Here is a 20,540-nt window from a genome sequence, read left to right as displayed (position 1 = left end):
AACAGGGCCCATACGAGCATGTCACATGGGGTGTTCGGATACTAATAAAAAAATAAATTACAGAATCTATCGATAATTCGCAAGACGAATTTAATAAGCCTAATTAATCTGTCATTAACATATATGTTACTGTAGCACCACATTGTCAAACCATAAATTGATTAGGCTTAAAAGATTCGTCACGCAAATTAATCGCAAACTGTATAATTAATTATTTTTTAGTTTATATTTAATACTCCATGTATATGTCCAACCATTCGATAGAATATGAAGTAAACTTTAGAAGGAGAACAAACAAGACCTATATCCCCATCCAAATCGAAGCTGCAGCACAGCTGGTAGACGTGCAATTTCAGACTTCAGACCATTACGAAGCGTACGGCATTTGAGCATATGCACAGTTGAAACTTGAACGGAACTATAGGGGCTTCATCTAGTTGTTGTTAGGGTGACACCGTTTGGATCGTAGCTGGCCAATGGATTCCTAACAACAATCGTCATGTTTATTTGGGCTGATTTGGCTTATAAGCCATTGCTGAGAGTACTCTTAGCTTATTTGGTGTAAGAAAAAAATACTGCTCATTGGCTGATAAGCCATGACTTATAAGCCAATAGGCTGAATATGCGTGTATGTGCATAACCCAGAAGCTTTTCTGCCGGATAACCGGCTAATTGCCAAGTCCAAGACATTGCAAAACCGTTGACCTGTACACCAGATTACGTCGGTACTACTAGTGCTACCAGATAGCTGCTTGGTGCTTGCTGGGATTGTCATGGCTGCCTGGCATGTACGACGATTTCAAATCACTTGCAACTCTGCTGCAGTTGCAAGCACAGTACTGCAATGACAGGTAGGTACTATCAGTCTCACGCTTCAACTATTAAAAGAATGGAATTCTGTTCGATCGTAGCCAAGAAATTCCGTCCGGGAGAAGGTCTACTAACTGCTCTAACCACTAACAGCTGGTGGTAGTGGTAGGAGGTCAATGCATGCTGGTACAAAAATATACACACGATTTAGAACATATCCTAGTTGACTGCAGAAAACCTGACTTCGTGGCAGTTGGAATCCCAAGCGTCGTCTATGCACCGAAGCACGTACGCCTCGTCTATGCACCCAACCACAACGTAAGCTGGCTTCTCAGAATTCTGAACCATCAAACCACCAAGCATCTGCTTTACTGAACAAAACAAACAGGATCATAATAGGCTGTGCATATTATTTTTGCAAAAGAAAATAGGCTGTGTATATGTGGTTACTTGTACATCTATAACTCAAGAGGCACCACATTAAGTCAAAGAAAAATCGATGTGCAAGTAGCCAAACGACCAAGAGCCCAAGCGTATTACAAGTTCAACTTTACTGGAATCCAATGCTGTAAGAAACAAAAGGTTTCCAATTATGCCGAATCTAATGAAATGTTTCACACAAAAAAATGAACCACCAAAAGATCGATCCCAAGAGTTACCTAAATGCACAACTCAATTTAGTTGTACCCATGTTACTTCATACTTCCTGCACAACTCTGTCCGTCCTATTACTGAATTATACAAGGATGTATTTGGAGTGGGTGGAGCTACTACTACCACTTTATGTTGTACATTACCAGGATTTAATTAGAGAAGTATGTTGAAAGAGGCCAATAGTTTATGTTTCCAGCATGTACTTAGCACACAAGCTAAGCTGAAGATCTCTCTAAACAAAACAGCAGGGAGCTTCCTATGGGAAGGCAGACATAACCCTTACAAAAGAAACTTAATGATCTCATGTGGAAGTGGAACTAGTAATAGAGAAGTCAAGGGTTTAGGCAGGTCACACATGGCAATAATAGGACATGAGACAGTGGCAACAGATAAGTAACAAAAAATACACAAAAGCAACCTCTAAATCAGGTACACCTGATGCAAACAGATGATGCTTTCCACAAGTGGAGTGGATGGAGTGATGCAGTGGAATCACATGAGCATCTATAAATAGGAAACAGAAATCACGAAACTAAAGCACAACAGCATTCAAGAACTCATGGCTTCAATCAATATAGTTCTTGGTGCAATTTTCATAGCTTCCTTCTACTTATCTGGCTCCCTTGCCTTCCCTCCTGGTCACCATGAGGGAGCCCATCCAATTGGAAATAGCCCAATCTCAGGTCTTTCTACAGATTACTACAAGTTCACATGCCCACAAGCTGATGAGATTGTGGTGCCCATACTAAAGAAGGCTATCGCAAAGGAACCCCAGATAGCTGCTTCCCTTCTCAGGCTCTTGTTTCATGACTGCTTTGTTCAGGTTAGCACAGTTCAAGTTCATTTCTTTTCATCCAGAATAAACAGAAGTCACCAGTCAGTCAGTCACCACGCATGGTTCGCCCATGTGTTAGAAGTTGAACATTGTTGAGTGCTAGAACCACGATTTCATGTTCTCTAGTCAATAATCCCAATCGTGATTGTCTCGTGGTTTATGTGGTTCTGTGATGAAATTGCAGGGATGTGATGCATCAGTTCTTTTGGATGACACTGAGGAAGTTGTAAGTGAGAAAAATGCTATTCCCAATAAGAATTCTATTAGGGGATTTGAGGTTATAGACGAGATCAAAGCTGCACTTGAGGAAGCATGTCCGAATACAGTGTCTTGTGCTGACACTATCGCCCTAGCAGCCAGAGGTTCAACAGTACTGGTAAATTTCTCTACATTCAAGTGACAAAAACCTGCACTAGTTACAGGACGAGAAAATATCCGGGATTTCTCACAAAAAATAATTCTTTTATTTTCTTTAATAAAAAGACTAAAAGCTGGTAGCCTCAAGCAAAAAATAATTAAGATTTTCCCTAAAAAATTAATTTAGGTCCACTTGATATATTTAATCAATATAATGTTATCACCTGACAGAGTGGTGGACCATATTGGGAACTTCCATTAGGAAGGAGGGACTCAAAGACAGCAAACATGAAGCTAGCAAACAAGAACCTTCCTCCACCAAATGCAACACTACACCGTCTTATCAAGTTCTTCCAAAGGCAAGGACTGGACAAGGTGGACCTTGTTGCACTATCAGGTATAGTACTGGCACATCTTAACGCTCAAATTTTTTTTTTCACAAACACGTAGGAAAACCGAGTGTCATTGTATTAAGAAGATAGAAAAAAGTTATACAAAGTGCCACACAACAAAGAGGCACATGCACACACACACACCAACAACCAACGCCTCTACTGATATATTCAATGCTCAAAAATAAACCATTGATATAAAATAGTTAATGGAATTGGTTCAGTTGTACATAATGTCTACGATTTTCCTTGTTATAAGCTTAGGGCTGAAAGTATAGCAAGAAAAACATTGTATAGGACATAGTAGAAATGCATCACTATCATCAGCAAGAATATCTGTTAGACAACAATGGAAAATAAATAGTAAATGTTGCTATTGGGTCTGCATATTCTCTTATCTTCCTAAAGAGTTTATTTTACACTGACAGGAAGCCACACCATTGGAAAGGCCAGATGTGTGAGTTTCAAACAACGGCTCTACAATCAGCACAGAGATAACAGACCAGAAAACACGCTAGAAAAAAGTTTCTATCACACATTGGCATTGGCGTGCCCACGCACTGGTGGTGATGACAACATAAGGTCACTAGATTTTGTCAGCCCTTCGCAATTTGACAATAGCTATTATAAGCTGATATTGGAGGGAAAAGGGCTCCTTAATTCAGATGAAGTTTTGTGGACAGGAAAAGACCCCGAAATAGCAGGTCTAGTTAAAAGTTATGCAGAAAACAAGCCACTATTCTTTGAACATTATGTGAATTCAATAATCAAAATGGGGAACATAAATCCCCTCATGGGTTACAATGGAGAAATCCGCAAGAACTGCCATAGGGTTAATCAGGAGATCTAGTCGTCAAAAGGCTTCAGTTCGAATCAGGTTCCTCTGCTTATGACGAAAAATTTGATTTAAAGAATGTCAGTTTAAATGTCAACATGCTAATGTGTGATGGCATAGGATGTAACTGTGATTTCAGTTTCTCGCCACCCCCAATTTGCCAACTGTAAACTTTCAATGAAATGTATCTCATCTTCTTTTGCTCTAAAATAGTCTGTTTATTAAGTCATTGCATAATCATGTCCTTACCTTCTACTCCAGTAAATTTTAAGTGACATTTTGGGGCTGGACTCAACAACCAAGGAATAATGGCCCTGTTCGTTTCCGCTTATAGTGAAAAAAAAAACGAGAATCCCACCAAACGCCTCGATTATTTATGATTTTTTACTCGGAACTTTGAACTAGCACAATTGAGAATCGAGAATGGAAAAAATCCCCGCGTTATGGCGATTATAAGTGAATCAATTATAAACGGAAACAAATAGGGTCAATATGAGTTGAGCGCATTGATGATGCAATCCCTATTTTACTCTACTCATTTTTCTTGTAGCATTACAAAGGATGCAGATATTTCATACTACCACTGGATGCACACATGCAAGAAGGGTATTATTAAGAAAACAGGTCAAGGTTGCTGCAAAGGCCACTCTTTCATGGACCTTTATCTAAGAGTTAAAACATCATTTAAACAACTGGAGGGAGTAGTTCATGATTATGGATATCTAGTTTTTTATACTTTTAATTTTTCTGAGGTTGATGACACGCTACGGGTTCAATTAAAATTTTTGAGTAGCTGTACCCTACTCTACTGCAAGATAATAAGACATTAAGCGTGATACCAAGGATGGTGTATGTGCTTTTCATTTTTAAACATGTAAAGAACTTGTGCACAAAAGCAACACTAATAGTGCCATAGTACGTATGGCACAGAGAGCACTTGCAATTGCACATATGGCAGAGAAAGCAGACGTAGTTGGACGAACTGGCCTAATTTAGAAGAGTTGACATAATTAGCAACGCTCCATAAGCTCACTTGCTAGTAGCAGAGGGAAAAAATCTTGGATAGGCTGATGCTAGGTTGTATCCATATATTATGTCTGATAAAAAAGAGCCTAGATTAATTGAGAATAGAATGCAAACCTACAAGAAATGGTCCTCAGAATATACCCATTAGTTCACATTGGCCCATATGCCCTACCATTTGTCCTTTGTGCTACTTGTGTGGTACCAGCCGCGTGCTCCCAAGATGCATGGCTTGCATGGTTTTCACTAGGATTATCTGCGGGCAAGTAGCCTCTTGGTCTACCAAACTGATGAATTATTAAGACAAATAAGTGAGTAAATAGTACCATGTATCGACTAGCATGATCATAAAAAATTTGATGAGCCAACAAAACAGTAAAGACAAAGTGAACACTCACAGCATCCAAAAAGGCAGACAAGACGGCAAAACCAGGCAGCGCATCTAAACCGTACTGAAGTGGAGGGGGAAAATATCAAATGCTTTCAAGCCAACTCTGAATAGTATTGATCTGTTGTTCAAATAATAAATTAAAAAATACCAAATGCTCCACGCGAGTTTTGTAGATGAACCCTCCACAACAAAGTAGGCTTGACAAGACAATGAACCTACACATAGACAGAACAGCAGTCAGAATAGTAAACACTAATACGGCAACAAAATTGCAGCAAGAGCCACAAAAAAGAATGGTAGTAATAGTTGTGCTACCAGGGATAGTACTGGAAGTACTACCAGGGAAAAGTGAACTTCAGTAAGCAGTAACAACAACTCATGAAAGAAACTACAATTACCATGAAAAATATTCATATGTGCAAAAAACAATTGCCAATCAGGGAAATACTAACTTTAGAAGGAAAAAAAGATGTTAAAATCCGTAATAGAATTTTCCATCACTGAGAAGGTAACTTTTTAAGTTAAAGAAACACATACACGCAAGAAACAATTCCAAATATTGCCCAGCCTTTCATGGGATCACTCTCTTTTTCTTGTCTGTAACCTACAGGGAGAGAGATATACAAACAAATTCATATAACTAGGCTACATCTAGATACTGGTATACAAAATGAGGAAAAGAATGCACAATGACATATGCATACTCATGTATTCAAGAATGAAAATAGTGAAAATTGCAAGACTATTCACAACCATGATGCACTTTGCTTATATCACATGATTTGCAGAAGCTATTTGTCTTCTATGACAAATAATAATTGCCATCTCTGAATTTTGTTCTTTGATGACTGGTGGGCAGTGCTAGTGAGGCAAAAAAAACAGCCTGTTGCAAAAGGTCTCAGCTCTCTTATCATTCTGGGGGCTTGGACTCTTTGGAAGCATCGGAATGCTGCGTGTTTGATGGCACTGCCACAAGTATGGTGGGTGACTTGCTGCTTGCCAAAGAAGCAAGCTTTAGGGCATGGCTGGTGTGCAGGGTCTCTCCCACTTGAGTGTTCCAGCACTTAGTGATTAGGTCTTGTTGTGGTTGAGTTTATTTTTGTCACAGGCACAAATGTACTTTGAGAACTACAGGGTGTGGGTGTGAAACAGGGTTTCTACCATTTCCTCTTCTTTAATACAAAGATACACAATTCACCTGTGTGTTCGAGAAAACACAATTACCATCTCTATCAGAGTATGTCATGCTGTGATATAATCTCACTCTTAGTCACAAAGTTCCAGGATAAATGGTGTCAGGAACGGGGTACGGTACTTTCGCGAGGCTTTTACAAGGCAGGGACAAAAATATCCCTGCGTGGTCGTGGAATGCTACCTTTGATCCCCATTTCCTGTGACTATCACTATAAGTAAATGTAAATCAATAAAGATAAGGGAACATTTGATGACAAACGGTTTTAACAATTTGCTGTGTGGCATCTCAAACTCTTGAGTCTAACACCAAAATACTTTTTCACTCCATGCAAATAAATGAATTGAATGGTACTATGAAGTCCAAATAATCATACACCTTTAGAATTTCTATAGTTGCAGTGTCTAACCTAATTTAAGTGCGAAATTATCTCAACTGAACATTGTATAAGACCAATCTTCTGTGTTTTCCTGAATAAAGATCTAACGAAGCTAATGCAGAATCTCCAATGAACAAAAGTCTATAGGCACAGTTGATGATTCTATGGCTAGGACTAACCACATTTTTTCGTTAGTGTAAATTCAATTGGATCATAGCCCTCCACTGGGATAAAAATATTGACCTCATAAGGACTGGCTCGGGCAATTTCACCTACAAAACATAGAAAACAGAGTTCATTTTATTGAAGTTGCATAAAGCATCACAATGGGTACACAAGGAAGAAACTAACATCTCCAGTCCACATTCAAAACTGTAGGAGACAGGGTACTAGGCATGCCACCATTGAATCCTGATCCTGCAAGTGTAACACCAAGCCCTTTCACTGGATTAACCTGTGACAGATAGAGTTTTACATGTATACTGTGCAACTGGCCTTGTAATTAGCACTAATATGGCAACAGTCTTGAATTTATTTTGACAGCAGTGCACTCATATGCAAAAGTTATGCATTAATTAAAAATAATATCCATATGTAAGTGAATATTTGGTCACCAATATATCACTGAACAAAAGAGTGAATGAACAAAAGTTAGCATTGTTTTTAATTGATAATTTGTTTAAGAAAGAAACTAGTTAGACGCTTTAATTGAAATGCCTAGAACAATAATGCAAAAAAAAAACATAGGTCACATGCATATGCATAACAGCATTAAACCTGATGGAAAAGGTCCTTTAAGTATAATGGACGAAATCATAAAGATATTTATCTCATATTTGGGACAATTGTAATCTTGCACTTAGTTTGGAGTTCAATTGTAGATTTTCCTTCCTTTTCTAAATTTGCATGAGTCCTCCTGTTATATGAATCTGGGGTACACTGTTTGTCCCTCTTTGTTACACTAGGGCAGGCGTATTTTCCAGTTAAAATAGATTAATGAAAACAGATGAAAAAAGGGGAGGGGAAGAAACTAAAATAAACATGGCTTGTGTTATTCTTGCAACTCCAGCCCAATCTTTTAACAGCTTGGTTCCTTCCACCGGCACAATCCAGAGCGAGGGAGCACTCTCAGGGTGGGCTAGTGGTGTGTGTGCGGCTAGGCTGGGAGCAGCGCGCGCGGCCTGGCAGCAAAGTGCACCTTGGCAGGGAGGAGCGTGTGCTTCTTTCCCACTGACACATCTCTCCCACCACTGCCCCTCTTCACCCCATGGTCATCAATACCAGGAATCAGACAGAGACCAAAGTCAAAGACCTGTGCTAGTTCCACATGCCTGGTCGTGAGCTCAAAATGCCAGGAATTGGGATCCTCTGAAATCTGAATCTAGATTGAGCACCTCCGTGGAAAAATCAAGTGCCCTCCAACCAAATTGAGTAGCTTGCTGGTTTCAATTCAATTCATCCCACACACCTCCAAAATGGAACTCACTCCAACCAAAATCGAGCAAAGGTGGTATGTTGCATGCCTATTTATGGTTAGAGGCAGTCAACGGCATGCGGGCAGAGGCATTCGGCTGTGTGCACAGGCAGGCAGCTCCGGGGAGCGCTGCGGGTGGGCAGAGGTGGGTGGCCGCACAGGTAGGCAACCGCGGAAGTGGCGTGCATGGGCGGCTGGAAACGAGCAGGGTAATGCTGGAACAGTGATGGCACAGAAATGTTTTTTGGATGTTGACTTAATACAGTTAAGTGGACTAAATGGAGGTAGATTAAAGCAAAATTTCAATTTAAAAAATTAGGGGCAATGACCCGAGGTCTGAAAAATGAGGCCAAATAGGTAGTTGGAGTTCAAAATAGGGGCAACCATACAATTGCCCCGTCATAATTTGACAGCCCCAAATCTGTTTTACATTTTACCTTGAAGGTCGGTTTTCCAACGAGGCCTGAGAGTGAGGACTTGGCGCTAAGATACAGAGACACATGAATCTGCTCGGTCTGGAAGCTGCATGGGAAACAGAATATTGATGAAATTAATATAGAAATAGTACAGGTTTCTATTTTCTAATATGGAATATAATCAGATATATAATTATTAAAAGTGTAAGGACTACAATCTGGAGTAAAAATTCTAGGAGTAATGTTAAAGTTTTGCAGGTATTGGAATAGGATCCCAAGAAAAACTCATAGTCACATAAGTGATCCATAATTACAACATGTCCAAATTGTTTCAAAATAATGCGGATACTGCATAAGAATCAGCTTTGCTTGCTAACTAATTCACATAGATGTCCTAGCACCTACTCACATAAACTAGCAGCATCCTGTTCATATAGAAATATCAAGCTCAAAAGGTGACAGGGACATCTAGCCTATAAACTCCCTCTGTTCATAAAAAACTGTTCTTTAGGACAAGATTTAATCAAACCTTAAAAACTACAAATATCAATAACTTTTAAATTATAAATTTGAAAACATGTAAGTATAGCCGTAGAATTATATTGAAAAATGAAAATACTTGTAAAATCTCATAAAGTTGAAGGATTTTAAAGAATATATTATAGAAAAAAAATAATAGTCAGAAGTGCATGGGGCTTATGTTTGAAGTTCGTGTAGATGAAGTGAGAAATAGCATTACTTTAGCAATTAATTGAAGAAAGACAAGTCTTGTTATCCAGAGGTTGCCTATCATCCTTATTGTCTAGGCCTCTTATGAGTTATGAGACTGCATTCTAATAACACCTATCCTACTGTATTCCAATTGTAGCTTACCTAAAGTCACTAATTAGGATCCTGTTGACGTATCATGTAGTTCTTCCACATTCTCAATGATCAACTAGAAGTTATAAAAGCATCTTGGTGGATAAGCTGTGATAACCACAGAATTGGTATAACACTTTATAGATTTACATCTTACGGAAACCCTTATAAAACAAAGTGAGACCTTCTACAAAGCTGAAAGTTACATTTTGAAGATTACTTGCATGAACACAATTAATATTTCCATTTCACATTTGCACAGACTTATAAAGATAACCTCAAGCTTCAGGCCAAACAAACATCTTCGTCTCATTAAATTTGAACATTACTTTGACAGAAAATAGTACCTAAATCCATGATGAGGTTGTTCAAATCCGAGCTGAGTGAATCCATTATAGACCTAAGAAGACCAAAGAGACCTGTAATACTAGCTTAAGCAATAATTAACAAACAAACCGAGAGGAACTTACAATTTCTGATGACCGGGGATGGAAGCCCACCGTGAAACCCTTAAATACTCTGGGACCACTTTCAACACAAGGAATAGCTAGTTCAACAATCACCCTGATGGAAAAAAAAACATGTATGATGACAGGGAATAAAACAATGCCACAGTTATGTATTTAAAAAATAGAACAGCAATAAACAGGACCGTCCTTTTTGGTCCCTGCAAGAGAATTTGGAGATCATGGGCTCCGGGCAAATGTCAATTTTTTATGTGGCTGGTGGCTCACAACAAATGTTGGACAGCTGATAGACTTGAAAAGAAAGGATTACCACACCTAACCCGCTGCCCCCCTCTGTGACCAGGAGCCTGAAACGATGAACCATTTGCTAGTGGGTTGTGTGTTTGCCCAAGATTTCTGGTTCTTGTTGCTCCGAGGGGTTGGGTTGCAGATCCTTTCTCTGCAGCCTACAGCCCCATCCTTTGATGATTGGTGGTCTGATGCAAATTCCAGGGTTGAAGGGTAGGTCAGGCAGGGCCTCAATTCATTGATCATCTTAGGTGCTTGGTCTATTTGGAACCTCCGCAACCTGTGTGTTTTTGATGGAGTCACACCAAGTCTTTCCTTGATCATGGTCGTGGTTAGAGATGAGCTGAAATTTTGGGGTTTGGCTGGGGCACGTGGTATTTCCTACCTCATTGCCCTAGAACCTGAGTGAGAGCGAATAGGTCTCGGGAAATTGTGATAGATTGATATGGGTACAGGGAGTACATTATATAGGCAAGGATCAGGAAGGGTTTATAGAAACACCCAATCAACGGTGATTCTTGCCTAACCAATAATCATCTACCATAATCCCATGGCCAACCCATAAGGCGCCTATTCAAACACGCCCCCGCAGTCGAATCATCAGCCACTCTGCACGTTTAGACTGGACCTGAACTCCGTGAACACTGAAGAAGGCAGCCCTTTGGTGAAGATATCCGCATATTGTGAAGAAGTGGGAACATGCAGAACACGAAGATCACCAATGGCGACTCGCTCCCGGACGAAGTGAAGATCAATCTCAATGTGCTTGGTTCGCTGATGCTGTATCGGGTTGGAGGTCATGTAGACGGCACTGATGTTGTCACAATACACCAGTGTGGCGCGCCGGAGAGGGGCATGCAGCTCTAGAAGAAGCTGGCGCAGCCAGGTGGCCTCAACAACTCCATTGGCCACCGCACGATACTCGGCTTCAGCACTGGATCTTGACACCATGTTCTGGCGCTTGGAGGACCAGGAGACAAGATTGTTGCCAAAAAACACAGCATAGCCCGAGGTGGACTTGCGGGTGTCTGGACAACCAGCCCAATCAGCGTCGGTGTAGACGACATGATCAGACGAAGTAGACAATCGCAGCAGGAGACCAAGGTGGACAGTGCCTCGAACATAGCGCAGAATCCGCTTCAGAGCTGCAAGGTGAGGCTCACGAGGGTCGTGCATATGAAGACAGACTTGCTGCACAGCATAGGCAATATCCGACCGGGTGAACGTCAAGTACTGTAAGGCTCCAGCGAGACTGCGAAAATCTGAAGGGTCAAAGACAGGGGTGCCATCTGCTGCAGCAATCTTCGGATTGGTGTCAACTGGAGTGGAGCACGGCTTACACTCTGCCATCCCGGCGCGATCAAGAATGTCCAGCATATATTGTCGCTGAGAAAGAAGAAGGCCATCACCACTTCGCTGAACATGCATACCGAGGAAGTAATGCAGTTCACCAAGGTCCTTCATAGCGAACTCCCGCTGAAGGGCTAAGATGATCCGCCAAAGAAGGCCGGGTGAGGAAGCTGTGAGGACGATGTCATCAACATAGAGCAACATGTAGGCTGTGTCTGATCCGCGCTGGTAAACGAAGAGCGAGGTGTCTGACTTGGCTTCAACAAACCCAAGGGACAACAAGTGTGTGGCTATGCGACTGTACCAAGCACGAGGGGCCTGCTTGAGGCCATATAGTGACTTCTTCAAGTGACAAACATAGTCCGGATGAGCTGAATCTTCGAACCCAGACGGCTGCTGACAAAAAACTGTCTCTGTCAGGTTGCCATGAAGAAAGACGTTCTTCACATCAAGCTGGTGGATGGGCCAGCGGTGAGAGAGAGCCAGGGAGAGCACTGCGCGAACAGTGGCAGGCTTCACCACGGGGCTGAATGTCTCATCAAAGTCCACACCAGGCCGCTGGGTAAAGCCGCGGAGAACCCAATGCGCCTTGTGCCTTTCGAGAGAGCCATCAGACTAAAACTTGTGCTTGAAGATCCACTTGCCGGTGACAACGTTGGCCCGAGGGGTCGAGGCACGAGATCCCAAGTGTGATTCTTCAGCAGGGCACTGTGTTCCTCTTCCATTGCAGCTCGCCAAATTTGGTCGGCAAGAGCGCTACGGAAGGTCTTCGGTATCGGTGACAGACGTAGCGTGGTACGCAGCAGGCATCCGAAAACCGCTCTTCGAACGTGTGCCCATGGCGTGCTGGATGGTCACAGGAGGGACAGCAACAGCACCTTTGGGTAGTGGGAGCGGTGCGGCTGGTGCAGGTGCAGCTGGGGCGGCGGTGACATGAGCAGTTGGAGCAGGCGGTGGTCGAGGCCGGCGCGTGTAGTGGTAGGTGAAGGCGTGGTCTGGACGTAGAGGCGGGACACCGGTGCCGGGGAGCCCGCGGTCGGTGTTGGAGACTGCGAGCTCGCACGAAGCGTTGGCGGGATGTACAGTAGGCGAGGTGGAGCGCCTCCAGTCGTGCTGGGTGCGTCCTGAGCCGCGCATGGCGCGAGAGGGGTCCCCGGCGCCCGCAGCGCAGGCGGGATGTAGAGCACGGGCGCTGGGGGATCAGTAGCAGCCACCGGAGGCGTCGGGGGCACCCCAGGCACAGTCTCAGAGGGACTGGCAGGGGCGCTGGTGACGTCAGAGTTGCTGGATGGTGCTCCTGCAGACAAAAACTTATGCAACGGTCCAATAGGAGCGGGCACAACATCAGTAGCATCAAGAAACTCAAAGTCCGCCAGAATGCTAGGACCATTGCGCTCAGCAAAGGGGAAGGCCGTTTCATCGAAGATGACGTGCCGGGAGATGATGACACTATTGGAGGAGAGGTCAAGGCAACGGTATCCTTTGTGGTGAGCGGAATAGCCTAGGAAGACGCACAAGGCAGGCCTAGGAGCGAGTTTATGAGGAGCGGTGGCGGACATGTTTGGATAACACTTGCAGCCAAAGACTCGTAGGTGATCATACGCCGGCGACGTGCCGTACAGGGCAAGGTGGGGCGTGGAGAACTGTAGAGTCTTCGTGGGCAGTATGTTAAGCAGAAGGGTCGCGGTGGAGAGGGCCTCCACCCAGTAGGAAGGAGGCATAGACGCCTGAAAGAGCAATGAGCGAACGACATTATTGATGGAGCGAATAATGCGTTCGGCTTTACCATTTTGAGGCGAGGTTTAGGGGCAGGACATACGAAGATGGATGCCCTGGGTGAGGAAGAAGTGACGGGTGCTAGAGTTGTCAAACTCTTTCCCGTTGTCGCACTGGACAGCCTTGACGTGGGCGCCAAATTGGGTGGAGGCGTGGGCGATGAAGTGGGCAAGCGTATTGAAAGTGTCAGATTTGAGTCGCAAAGGAAAAGTCCACAAGTAGTGAGTGCAATCATCAAGTATAACCAAATAGTATTTGTAACCAGAAACACTGTCAACTAGAGATGTCCACAAGTCACAATGAATAAGATCAAACTTGCTAGACGCACGAGAGGTGGACAAATGAAAGAGCAGACGAACATGACGCCCTAACTGACAAGCGTGACATAGATATGAACAATCCTGAATGTGACAGGAAACAGTAGACGCAAGCTTCGACAACGCCTCATGACCGGGGTGACCGAGACGCCGATGCCACAGTGGGGAGGGAGCCTGAGCGACAAAGGAGTGTGCTGGAGGTAATTGCAGTGGATAGGGTGTTTCTATAAACCCTTCCTGATCCTTGCCTATATAATGTACTCCCTGTACCCATATCAATCTATCACAATTTCCCGAGACCTATTCGCTCCCATGGTATCAGCTGCCTAGGTTTAGGTCTTCCCTTGCGCTGCACACCCCTGCGCATCGGCCTCTGTCGTGCAACACATCATGTCTCCCACTCCCCCGCCCTCCCCCAGGTCTGGGGACGTTACCGCTGACGAGATCGCGGCCCGCCAGGCCAAGGAGAAGGTGAATGACGCTACCGCTGCCACCCAACTTCTCGACAAGGAGCGCCAGGCCGCCCTGGCTCGCGCTGCCCAGGCCGAGGAGGCTGTAGCCGCCGTCAAAGATCGTGACACGGCTGCTGCCCACGCCAGCGAAGCCCTGGCGCGCGCAGCAAAGCAGCACGCGGCCGCCGCCCCCGGTGCACCTAGCGGCGCCTCCTCCAGCACATCTTCAACGTCTCCTCCCGACCTCGCCTCAGCCATGCTCCTCCATGAGGCTATGGCACTGCTGCAACTGCACGCCTAGGCCGTCGCCGTCAACAACATCCGGAACCACGTCACCACCGTCTTCGACGTCGACTCCTGCTCATCCTCGGCAATTTTCTCTTCAGGACCACGTCTACGACGAACCTCCGGCCCTAATCTCCCCTGACTGGGCTCGGATGGACTGCGTCGTCAAGTCCTGGATCGTCGCCACGCTCACCGACGACCTTGCTGAGATCATCTCCGCCCAGGGCTCCACTGCCTGGCATGCCTGGCTCGCCATCAAGTCACAGTTCCTCGGCAACTGGGAGGCTCGCTCCATCCACCTTGAGACGCGGTTTCGCAACTTCGTCCAGGGCGACCTCTCCGTCACGGACTACTGCCGCCGGCTAAAGAAGATGGCTGACGACCTCACGGCTCTTGGCGAAGTGATCACCGACCACACCCTCGTCCTTAACGTGATCCGTGGCCTCAACGAGCGCTTTAGCCACGTCGGGGCCCTCCTACGCCGCAGCCGGCCCTTCCCCACCTTCCTGGAGGCTCGTGATGACCTCATCCTCGAGGAACTCACATTAGAGAACAAGGAGTCCCCTGCCACTGCTCTCGCTGCCTCCACCGCAGCAGGCTCCTCCAGTGCTGCCACACCCACGTCCAACACGGGCTTCGGGGGCGTTGGCGGCCCTAAGTCCTCCAACGGCAATCGCCGCAGCAGGCGCGGCGACGGTGGAAAGGGGGGCCCTGGTGGCAGCAACAGCACTAGAGGCCACCGCCTTCCCTCTGGCGCCCAGCAGCCTACCGCCGGTGGTCGCACCTGGCCCAACGTCTACAACCCATGGATGGGCTCCATTCAGATGTGGCTAGAGGGTCCTCGTCCTCCGCTGGCACCCATCCCGGTGCCTCCTCATCTGCAGGCATAGCAGTAGGCAATCGTCGCCCACCAGCAGCCTGCTGCCATCGCTGCCCTTGATGGCTCAGGACAGTGGGTCGCCTCAGGGTACTACAACCCTGTGGCCGGCCTCCCTTCTTGGGACCCAACGGCCCTCGCCTCCGCCTTCAGCACGACGTCGCTAACCCCTCCTTCGTCCAACGAGTGGTACTTCGACACAGATGCTACTTCACATATGACATCTCAGTCTTCCTTTCACATGTCCTATTCCGGCGGTATCCTACTCCTTCATCTATTATTGTCGGTAATGGTTCCATGCTTCCTGTTACTGCCATTGGTTCCACAGAGTTGTCCCCTACTTTACGTCTTAATAATGTCTTTGTGTCGCCACAACTTATTAAGAATCTCATCTCTATTCGTCAATTCACTATCGACAACAATTGTTCTGTTGAGTTTAACCCCGTTGGTTATTCTGTGAAGGTTCTTCCATCTCGGACCGAGATCGTCAGGTGCAATAGCTTCGATACCATAGAACGAATAGGTCTCGAAAAATTGTGATAGATTGATATGGGTACAGGGAGTACATTATATAGGCAAGGATCAGGAAGGGTTTATAGAAACACCCAATCAACGGTGATCCTTGCCTAACCAATAATCATCTACCATAATCCCTAGAGGCAGCCCAGCCGATAGGCTTGGGTGCCAGGCCCATGGCCAGCCCATAAGGCGCCTATTCTAACACTGAGGAAGGCTAGGTCAGGGTTGTCGGGGCTGGTCTTTGTCAGCTTTTTGCAGTTGAGGTTTTTCCTACTTCTTGGATCCCTATTGGGGATTGGTCTTGGCTCGTGTTGAGTGTTGTTTGTAAGGGTTCTGTACCCATTTTTTTCTTCTTCTTAATACAATAATACACAGCTTTCCCGTGTGTTTGAGAAAAAAAGCAGATCCATAGACCCCAATTACATATTTTCTACATATCAAGAAAAGGATACACAAAAAAAAATCATCCGAGAAATACCTTGAGTTCATATTAGATTGACTAAGTAAGCTTTTCAAAATTGGGTTGACCTCGCCTGCACCCTGCCTAATATTTATCTTTCCTACTAAGATGAAACGTGGTGTCCATTCTGTGTTCTAGGCTCCCCTCTCACCACTTGAAACAACAACAAAAACAAAGCCTCTCACCACTTGAAAATTAGGAGTAAAAGTTTAGAAAACAAGGAAACTGATTCATCTAAGTAATTGTAAATCAAATTATATATCTCCCTCAACTCTAGGAATCAATATGCTTCCTCAAACAACTTCTAGGAAACTCTTTAACAAAATCTATCTCGTCAAGCCAATTCTTGGAAACATTCATCTCATAAATCCAAACTAATTTCATGTTACCGCTTTTTCACCTCCCCTCTGCTTTCCATTAAAACTTTTATTTTTGCCCAAACCCCACATAGTTGACTAAAATAGAGTTCTAAGAACCTCAAAAGAGTAGATGGCATTGCACAGGACAATCAGAGCTCACGGTAATGGCTGGATGTGTTAAGCCAACTTATTTTTGTATTGCATAGCAATGGATGGGCATTCAGCTAGTATGATGTGTTAGGGAAGTATTCTGTATTTCCATGTAGACAGTTCCCCTATTGCGTATTGCCTGTTAGATGACAGATCTACTTTTTCTCTTATTCGTTGGTTCATTTATTAATAATATCAAAATGTTGTATCATGTGCATTTCCATGACAGCGCTTATAAATGGAAAAAAAAAGGTGTTCTGATGTCTAATAGGTTGGTGTCCTTCCATCAATCTAGCAAAATTGTATCCTCATATATTCTTCATTTTGGAAACATTTGTAAAAGTTCCTTTGCAATTACCTCGGAATTTCCAATTTCTTTGAGGAAGCTAACAAAGGTGCATGTGCAGCCAATTATTGACTGCGTTTGTTTATGTACACTTCTCTTTTTCTTAATAAAATTCTACAGTGGGGGCCCCCTGCTGTACCTTATGCTAAAAAAAAAGTTGTCCTCACTGTGATCAAGCTGAAGAATCTATCAACAATTTGCTCCTGTCTTGTGTTTTTGCAAGAAAGTTCTGGTTCAAACTTCTACAAAGAGTCGGACTGCAGTTCCTTGCCCCGCAGATCGGGGAGTTCTTTGATGATTTGTGGGCATTGGGAAAGAATCGATTTGAAGGCTGGGTATCATTACAGAAAGGCCTCAATTCCTTTGTCATTCTTGGCATGTGGACTTGTGGATTCATCGTAACAAGTGTGTTTGGTGGTGTTTCCCCAAGCCTTACTGCTTGCTGGTGAGGAGACGTGTTGATATTTGGGGAAATTTCTAGAACTCTCGTCTTTGATTAGTGTTACGTATATACATGGTACATAGGCTCATGGGCCTTTACACACTTATGCACAGATAAAGCCCAACACTCCCCCTCAAAATGGGTGATAGATATCTATCATTCCCATCTTGCTACATGCTAAATTACATTCTTTTACTCCTAAACCTTTTGTTAAACAATCAGCTATTTGACCACCTGAGTTTACATGAATTAACTCTAATATCCCATTCTCCTTGATGAAGAAGCGATCTATCTCCACATGCTTGGTTCTATCATGCTTTTTTTTCCGAACTACGCAGGAGAGCTGCGCGTCATTTCATTAAGGTAGAAATAAAATACACAAGTCTAAATAGACCCTACTCAAGTACAAAACACCACCAACACACACCCATTCACTTAACTAAAACAGGCGCGCCACAAACTAAATTCTTGTCGACCAGACAAAAACCGCCTGCCTTATACCCCCACGGCCGGCTCCCTGACCAAGAGTTCCTGGAGCTTTCTTGCTCCAACCCTGCACCAAAGATTGCCCTCAGTGCTGACAGCCCTAAGAACCTCCTGGATGCTTGGCGTGGCATTTTCAAACACACATGAGTTACGGTGCTTCCACACCTCCCAGGCTATCAAAATTATCAGGGAGTTGAGACCCTTCCGTTCCGCCTTGGGCACTGACGATATTGCCTTCCACCACCATTTAGAGAAACAAGATGTTGTAGGTTCTGGCGATAGAGAACTGAGACCCAAGTATTGGAAGATTCGAGCCCATAATTGACGAGTGAATACACAACCAACCAGGATATGATGAAGTCTCCTCAGCTTGATCACACAAAGGGCAAGCCTCAGGATGGGGCAATCCCCTCTTCGCAAGGCGATCGGCCGTCCAACACCGATTGTGAAAAACCAACCAGATAAAAAATTTGCAACGAGGAGGCACCCAGCTTTTCCAAATTCTTCTCCAAGGACCAAACCTAATGGCTCCCATAAAGAAGGCAGCATAAGCTGATTTACTTGTGTATAAACCAGATTGGGCTAGCTTCCAAATAAATTGATCTGGAACCTGTTGCTGCAGAAAAATTCCATCCACCAAGTCCCAGAGCTGCAGGTACTCGACGAGGACTAGTACAGTGCGAGCTCCCCTGATGTCATCTACCCATTTTCTGTTCTGGAGTGCCTGAGCAACAGTACGTCTTTTGGCTGTACGTTTGGGGGCAACATTAAACAGGTTGGGGGGCAACTCAGCCAAGGTGTGACGTTTAACCATCTATCTGTCCAGAACCGAATTTTCTCACCATTCCCTACTATGGCATCTACTGCAATATTGAAGAGGGCCTGAGCCTTGCGGGGGACTTGTACTGGAAGACCAGCCCATGGTCTTGATGGATCAGTTTTCTCAGCCCACAGCCATCGAATCCTTAAAGCGCAGCCAAGGAGTTCTAAGTTATGGATCCCAAGGCCACCATATTCAAGAGGCCGCTGCACCCTTTCCCAAGCGACCAAACAATTACCACCATTAGCCTGCTCCTGGCCTTTCCAAAGGAAGCCTTCAGAAACCATTTTGGCAAGTCCATGGCGATCGAAAGGTAAATGGGAACAGCTGTTAAAACTACTCGAACCATTACCAATCTTCCCGCCCGATTCATTAATGAGGCTTTCCAGCCCGGCAAGTAATCTGCCACCTTGTCAATTATTGGTAGCAAATCCTCCTTGGTGGGTTTCCCAATAGTGAGAGGGAGCCCAAGATAGGTGCATGGAAATTCCTTGATGGTACAGGATAAGATATCAGCTGTAGTGGCCACTTCATCAACAGAGCAATGAATCGGAGAAATCGAGCTTTTGGACAGATTGGTTCGGAGTCCGGAAGCATGTCCAAAACGGTCCAGCAGCTCTTTCATCAAATACAAGTCATCACTTCTCGGCCTTAGGAAAACAACTGCATCATCAGCATAAAAAGAAACCCGATGCTGGACCTGCTGCATAGACAATGGCTGCAACAATTGCTCCCGAGTAGCATACTCCATCAAGGAATTTAGGACATTCATGACAATAATGAAAAGCATGGGAGAGAGAGGATCTCCCTGCCTGAGACCTCGCCTATGAAAAATTGTCTCACCCGGCTCCCCATTCACCAAGACTTGAGTGGAGGAAGTTGACAGGAGCAGACATAAAAGATCCATCCACTGCTGTCCAAAACCCACATGGCCCAAGACTTCTAGCAAGAATGACCAAGAAACAGAATCAAAAGCCTTAGAAATATCAAGCTTGAGGAGAATATGAGCCTCTTTTTTCTTGTTCTTGTGCAGGCATTTAACCATCTGCTGGACAAACATAAAGTTATCATGTATTCGCCTACCCTTTACAAAAGCAGTCTGGTTTGGGGATACCAGATTTGGTAGGACAGGGGCCAACCGGTTCGCCATGATCTTAGTCACCAGTTTGGCAAAGCTGTGCACCAAACTTATAGGCCGAAAATCCTTTACTTGGACAGCATCCTGCACCTTAGGCAATAACGTGATGAAGGCACTGTTCAGGAGTCTGAATTTGAACACATGGCCTCGACAGATAGCATCAAGAGCCATTAGCAGATCACCCTTGATAACATTCCAGCAGGATTTATAAAATCTACCAGTGAAACCATCTGGCCCTGGGGCCTTGTCCATGGGCATGTCTTTTATAGTTGCCCACACCTCTTCTTCCGAGAAAGGAACGTCCAAAAGAGAAAGTTCATGCTGCTGTATGCCTATCTCACCCAAGTCAATAGTGTAATCTCTATCTTCCGCCTCTATCATGCTGAACT

The 20,540-nt window shown here is 44.6% G+C and overlaps 2 protein-coding genes across 8 annotated transcripts in view; one reads left to right on the top strand and one right to left on the bottom strand.

Annotated features, from left to right (window-relative positions):
- Positions 1-575: 575 nt before the first annotated feature.
- Positions 576-20,540, bottom strand: part of LOC136449771 (uncharacterized) — a 33,162-nt gene continuing 13,197 nt past the window's right edge. The window contains exons 2-12 of one of the 7 annotated variants that reach the window (XR_010758120.1): positions 10,090-10,183; positions 9,967-10,019; positions 8,780-8,864; positions 7,220-7,322; positions 7,048-7,140; positions 5,835-5,901; positions 5,446-5,512; positions 5,305-5,358; positions 5,051-5,193; positions 1,049-1,181; positions 576-839 (exon numbers count right to left, since the gene is read on the bottom strand). Coding sequence is in view for 4 of the 7 variants with exons in the window: in XM_066449953.1 (XP_066306050.1) it covers positions 5,059-5,193; positions 5,305-5,358; positions 5,446-5,512; positions 5,835-5,901; positions 7,048-7,140; positions 7,220-7,322; positions 8,780-8,864; positions 9,967-10,019; positions 10,090-10,183 (751 nt within the window). In the remaining 3 variants the exon portion in view is untranslated. Of the gene's footprint in view, positions 840-859; positions 1,182-1,260; positions 1,377-5,023; positions 5,194-5,304; positions 5,359-5,445; positions 5,513-5,834; positions 5,902-7,047; positions 7,141-7,219; positions 7,323-8,779; positions 8,865-9,966; positions 10,020-10,089; positions 10,184-20,540 lie in introns of those variants that run through there. The other 6 variants (XR_010758121.1, XR_010758122.1, XM_066449955.1 and 3 more) reach the window with 6 other exon arrangements.
- LOC136449772 (peroxidase 9-like) lies at positions 1,386-5,063 on the top strand. The gene is made up of 4 exons (XM_066449956.1): positions 1,386-2,287; positions 2,484-2,675; positions 2,888-3,053; positions 3,477-5,063. Exons 1-4 carry the CDS (start codon positions 2,024-2,026, stop codon positions 3,896-3,898), a joined length of 1,044 nt encoding a protein of 347 aa, XP_066306053.1. The 5' UTR covers positions 1,386-2,023; the 3' UTR covers positions 3,899-5,063.

Source organism: Miscanthus floridulus, chromosome 5, assembly GCF_019320115.1.
Source record: "Miscanthus floridulus cultivar M001 chromosome 5, ASM1932011v1, whole genome shotgun sequence".
In the NCBI taxonomy this organism is placed as follows: domain Eukaryota; kingdom Viridiplantae; phylum Streptophyta; class Magnoliopsida; order Poales; family Poaceae; genus Miscanthus; species Miscanthus floridulus.
The sequence above is the reverse complement of the archived record's forward strand: the minus strand, read 5'-3'. Positions and strand labels throughout refer to the sequence as shown.

What these genes read in the sequence shown, in the direction of transcription:
- LOC136449772 (XM_066449956.1), top strand. Translation starts at nt 2,024, where the DNA reads ATGGCTTCAATCAATATAGTTCTTGGTGCAATTTTCATAGCTTCCTTC. An exon ending in CCAGAGGTTCAACAGTACTG is followed by an intron (nt 2,676 to 2,887) that starts GTAAATTTCTCT and finishes ATCACCTGACAG; the next exon opens with AGTGGTGGACCATATTGGGA. An exon ending in GGACCTTGTTGCACTATCAG is followed by an intron (nt 3,054 to 3,476) that starts GTATAGTACTGG and finishes TTACACTGACAG; the next exon opens with GAAGCCACACCATTGGAAAG.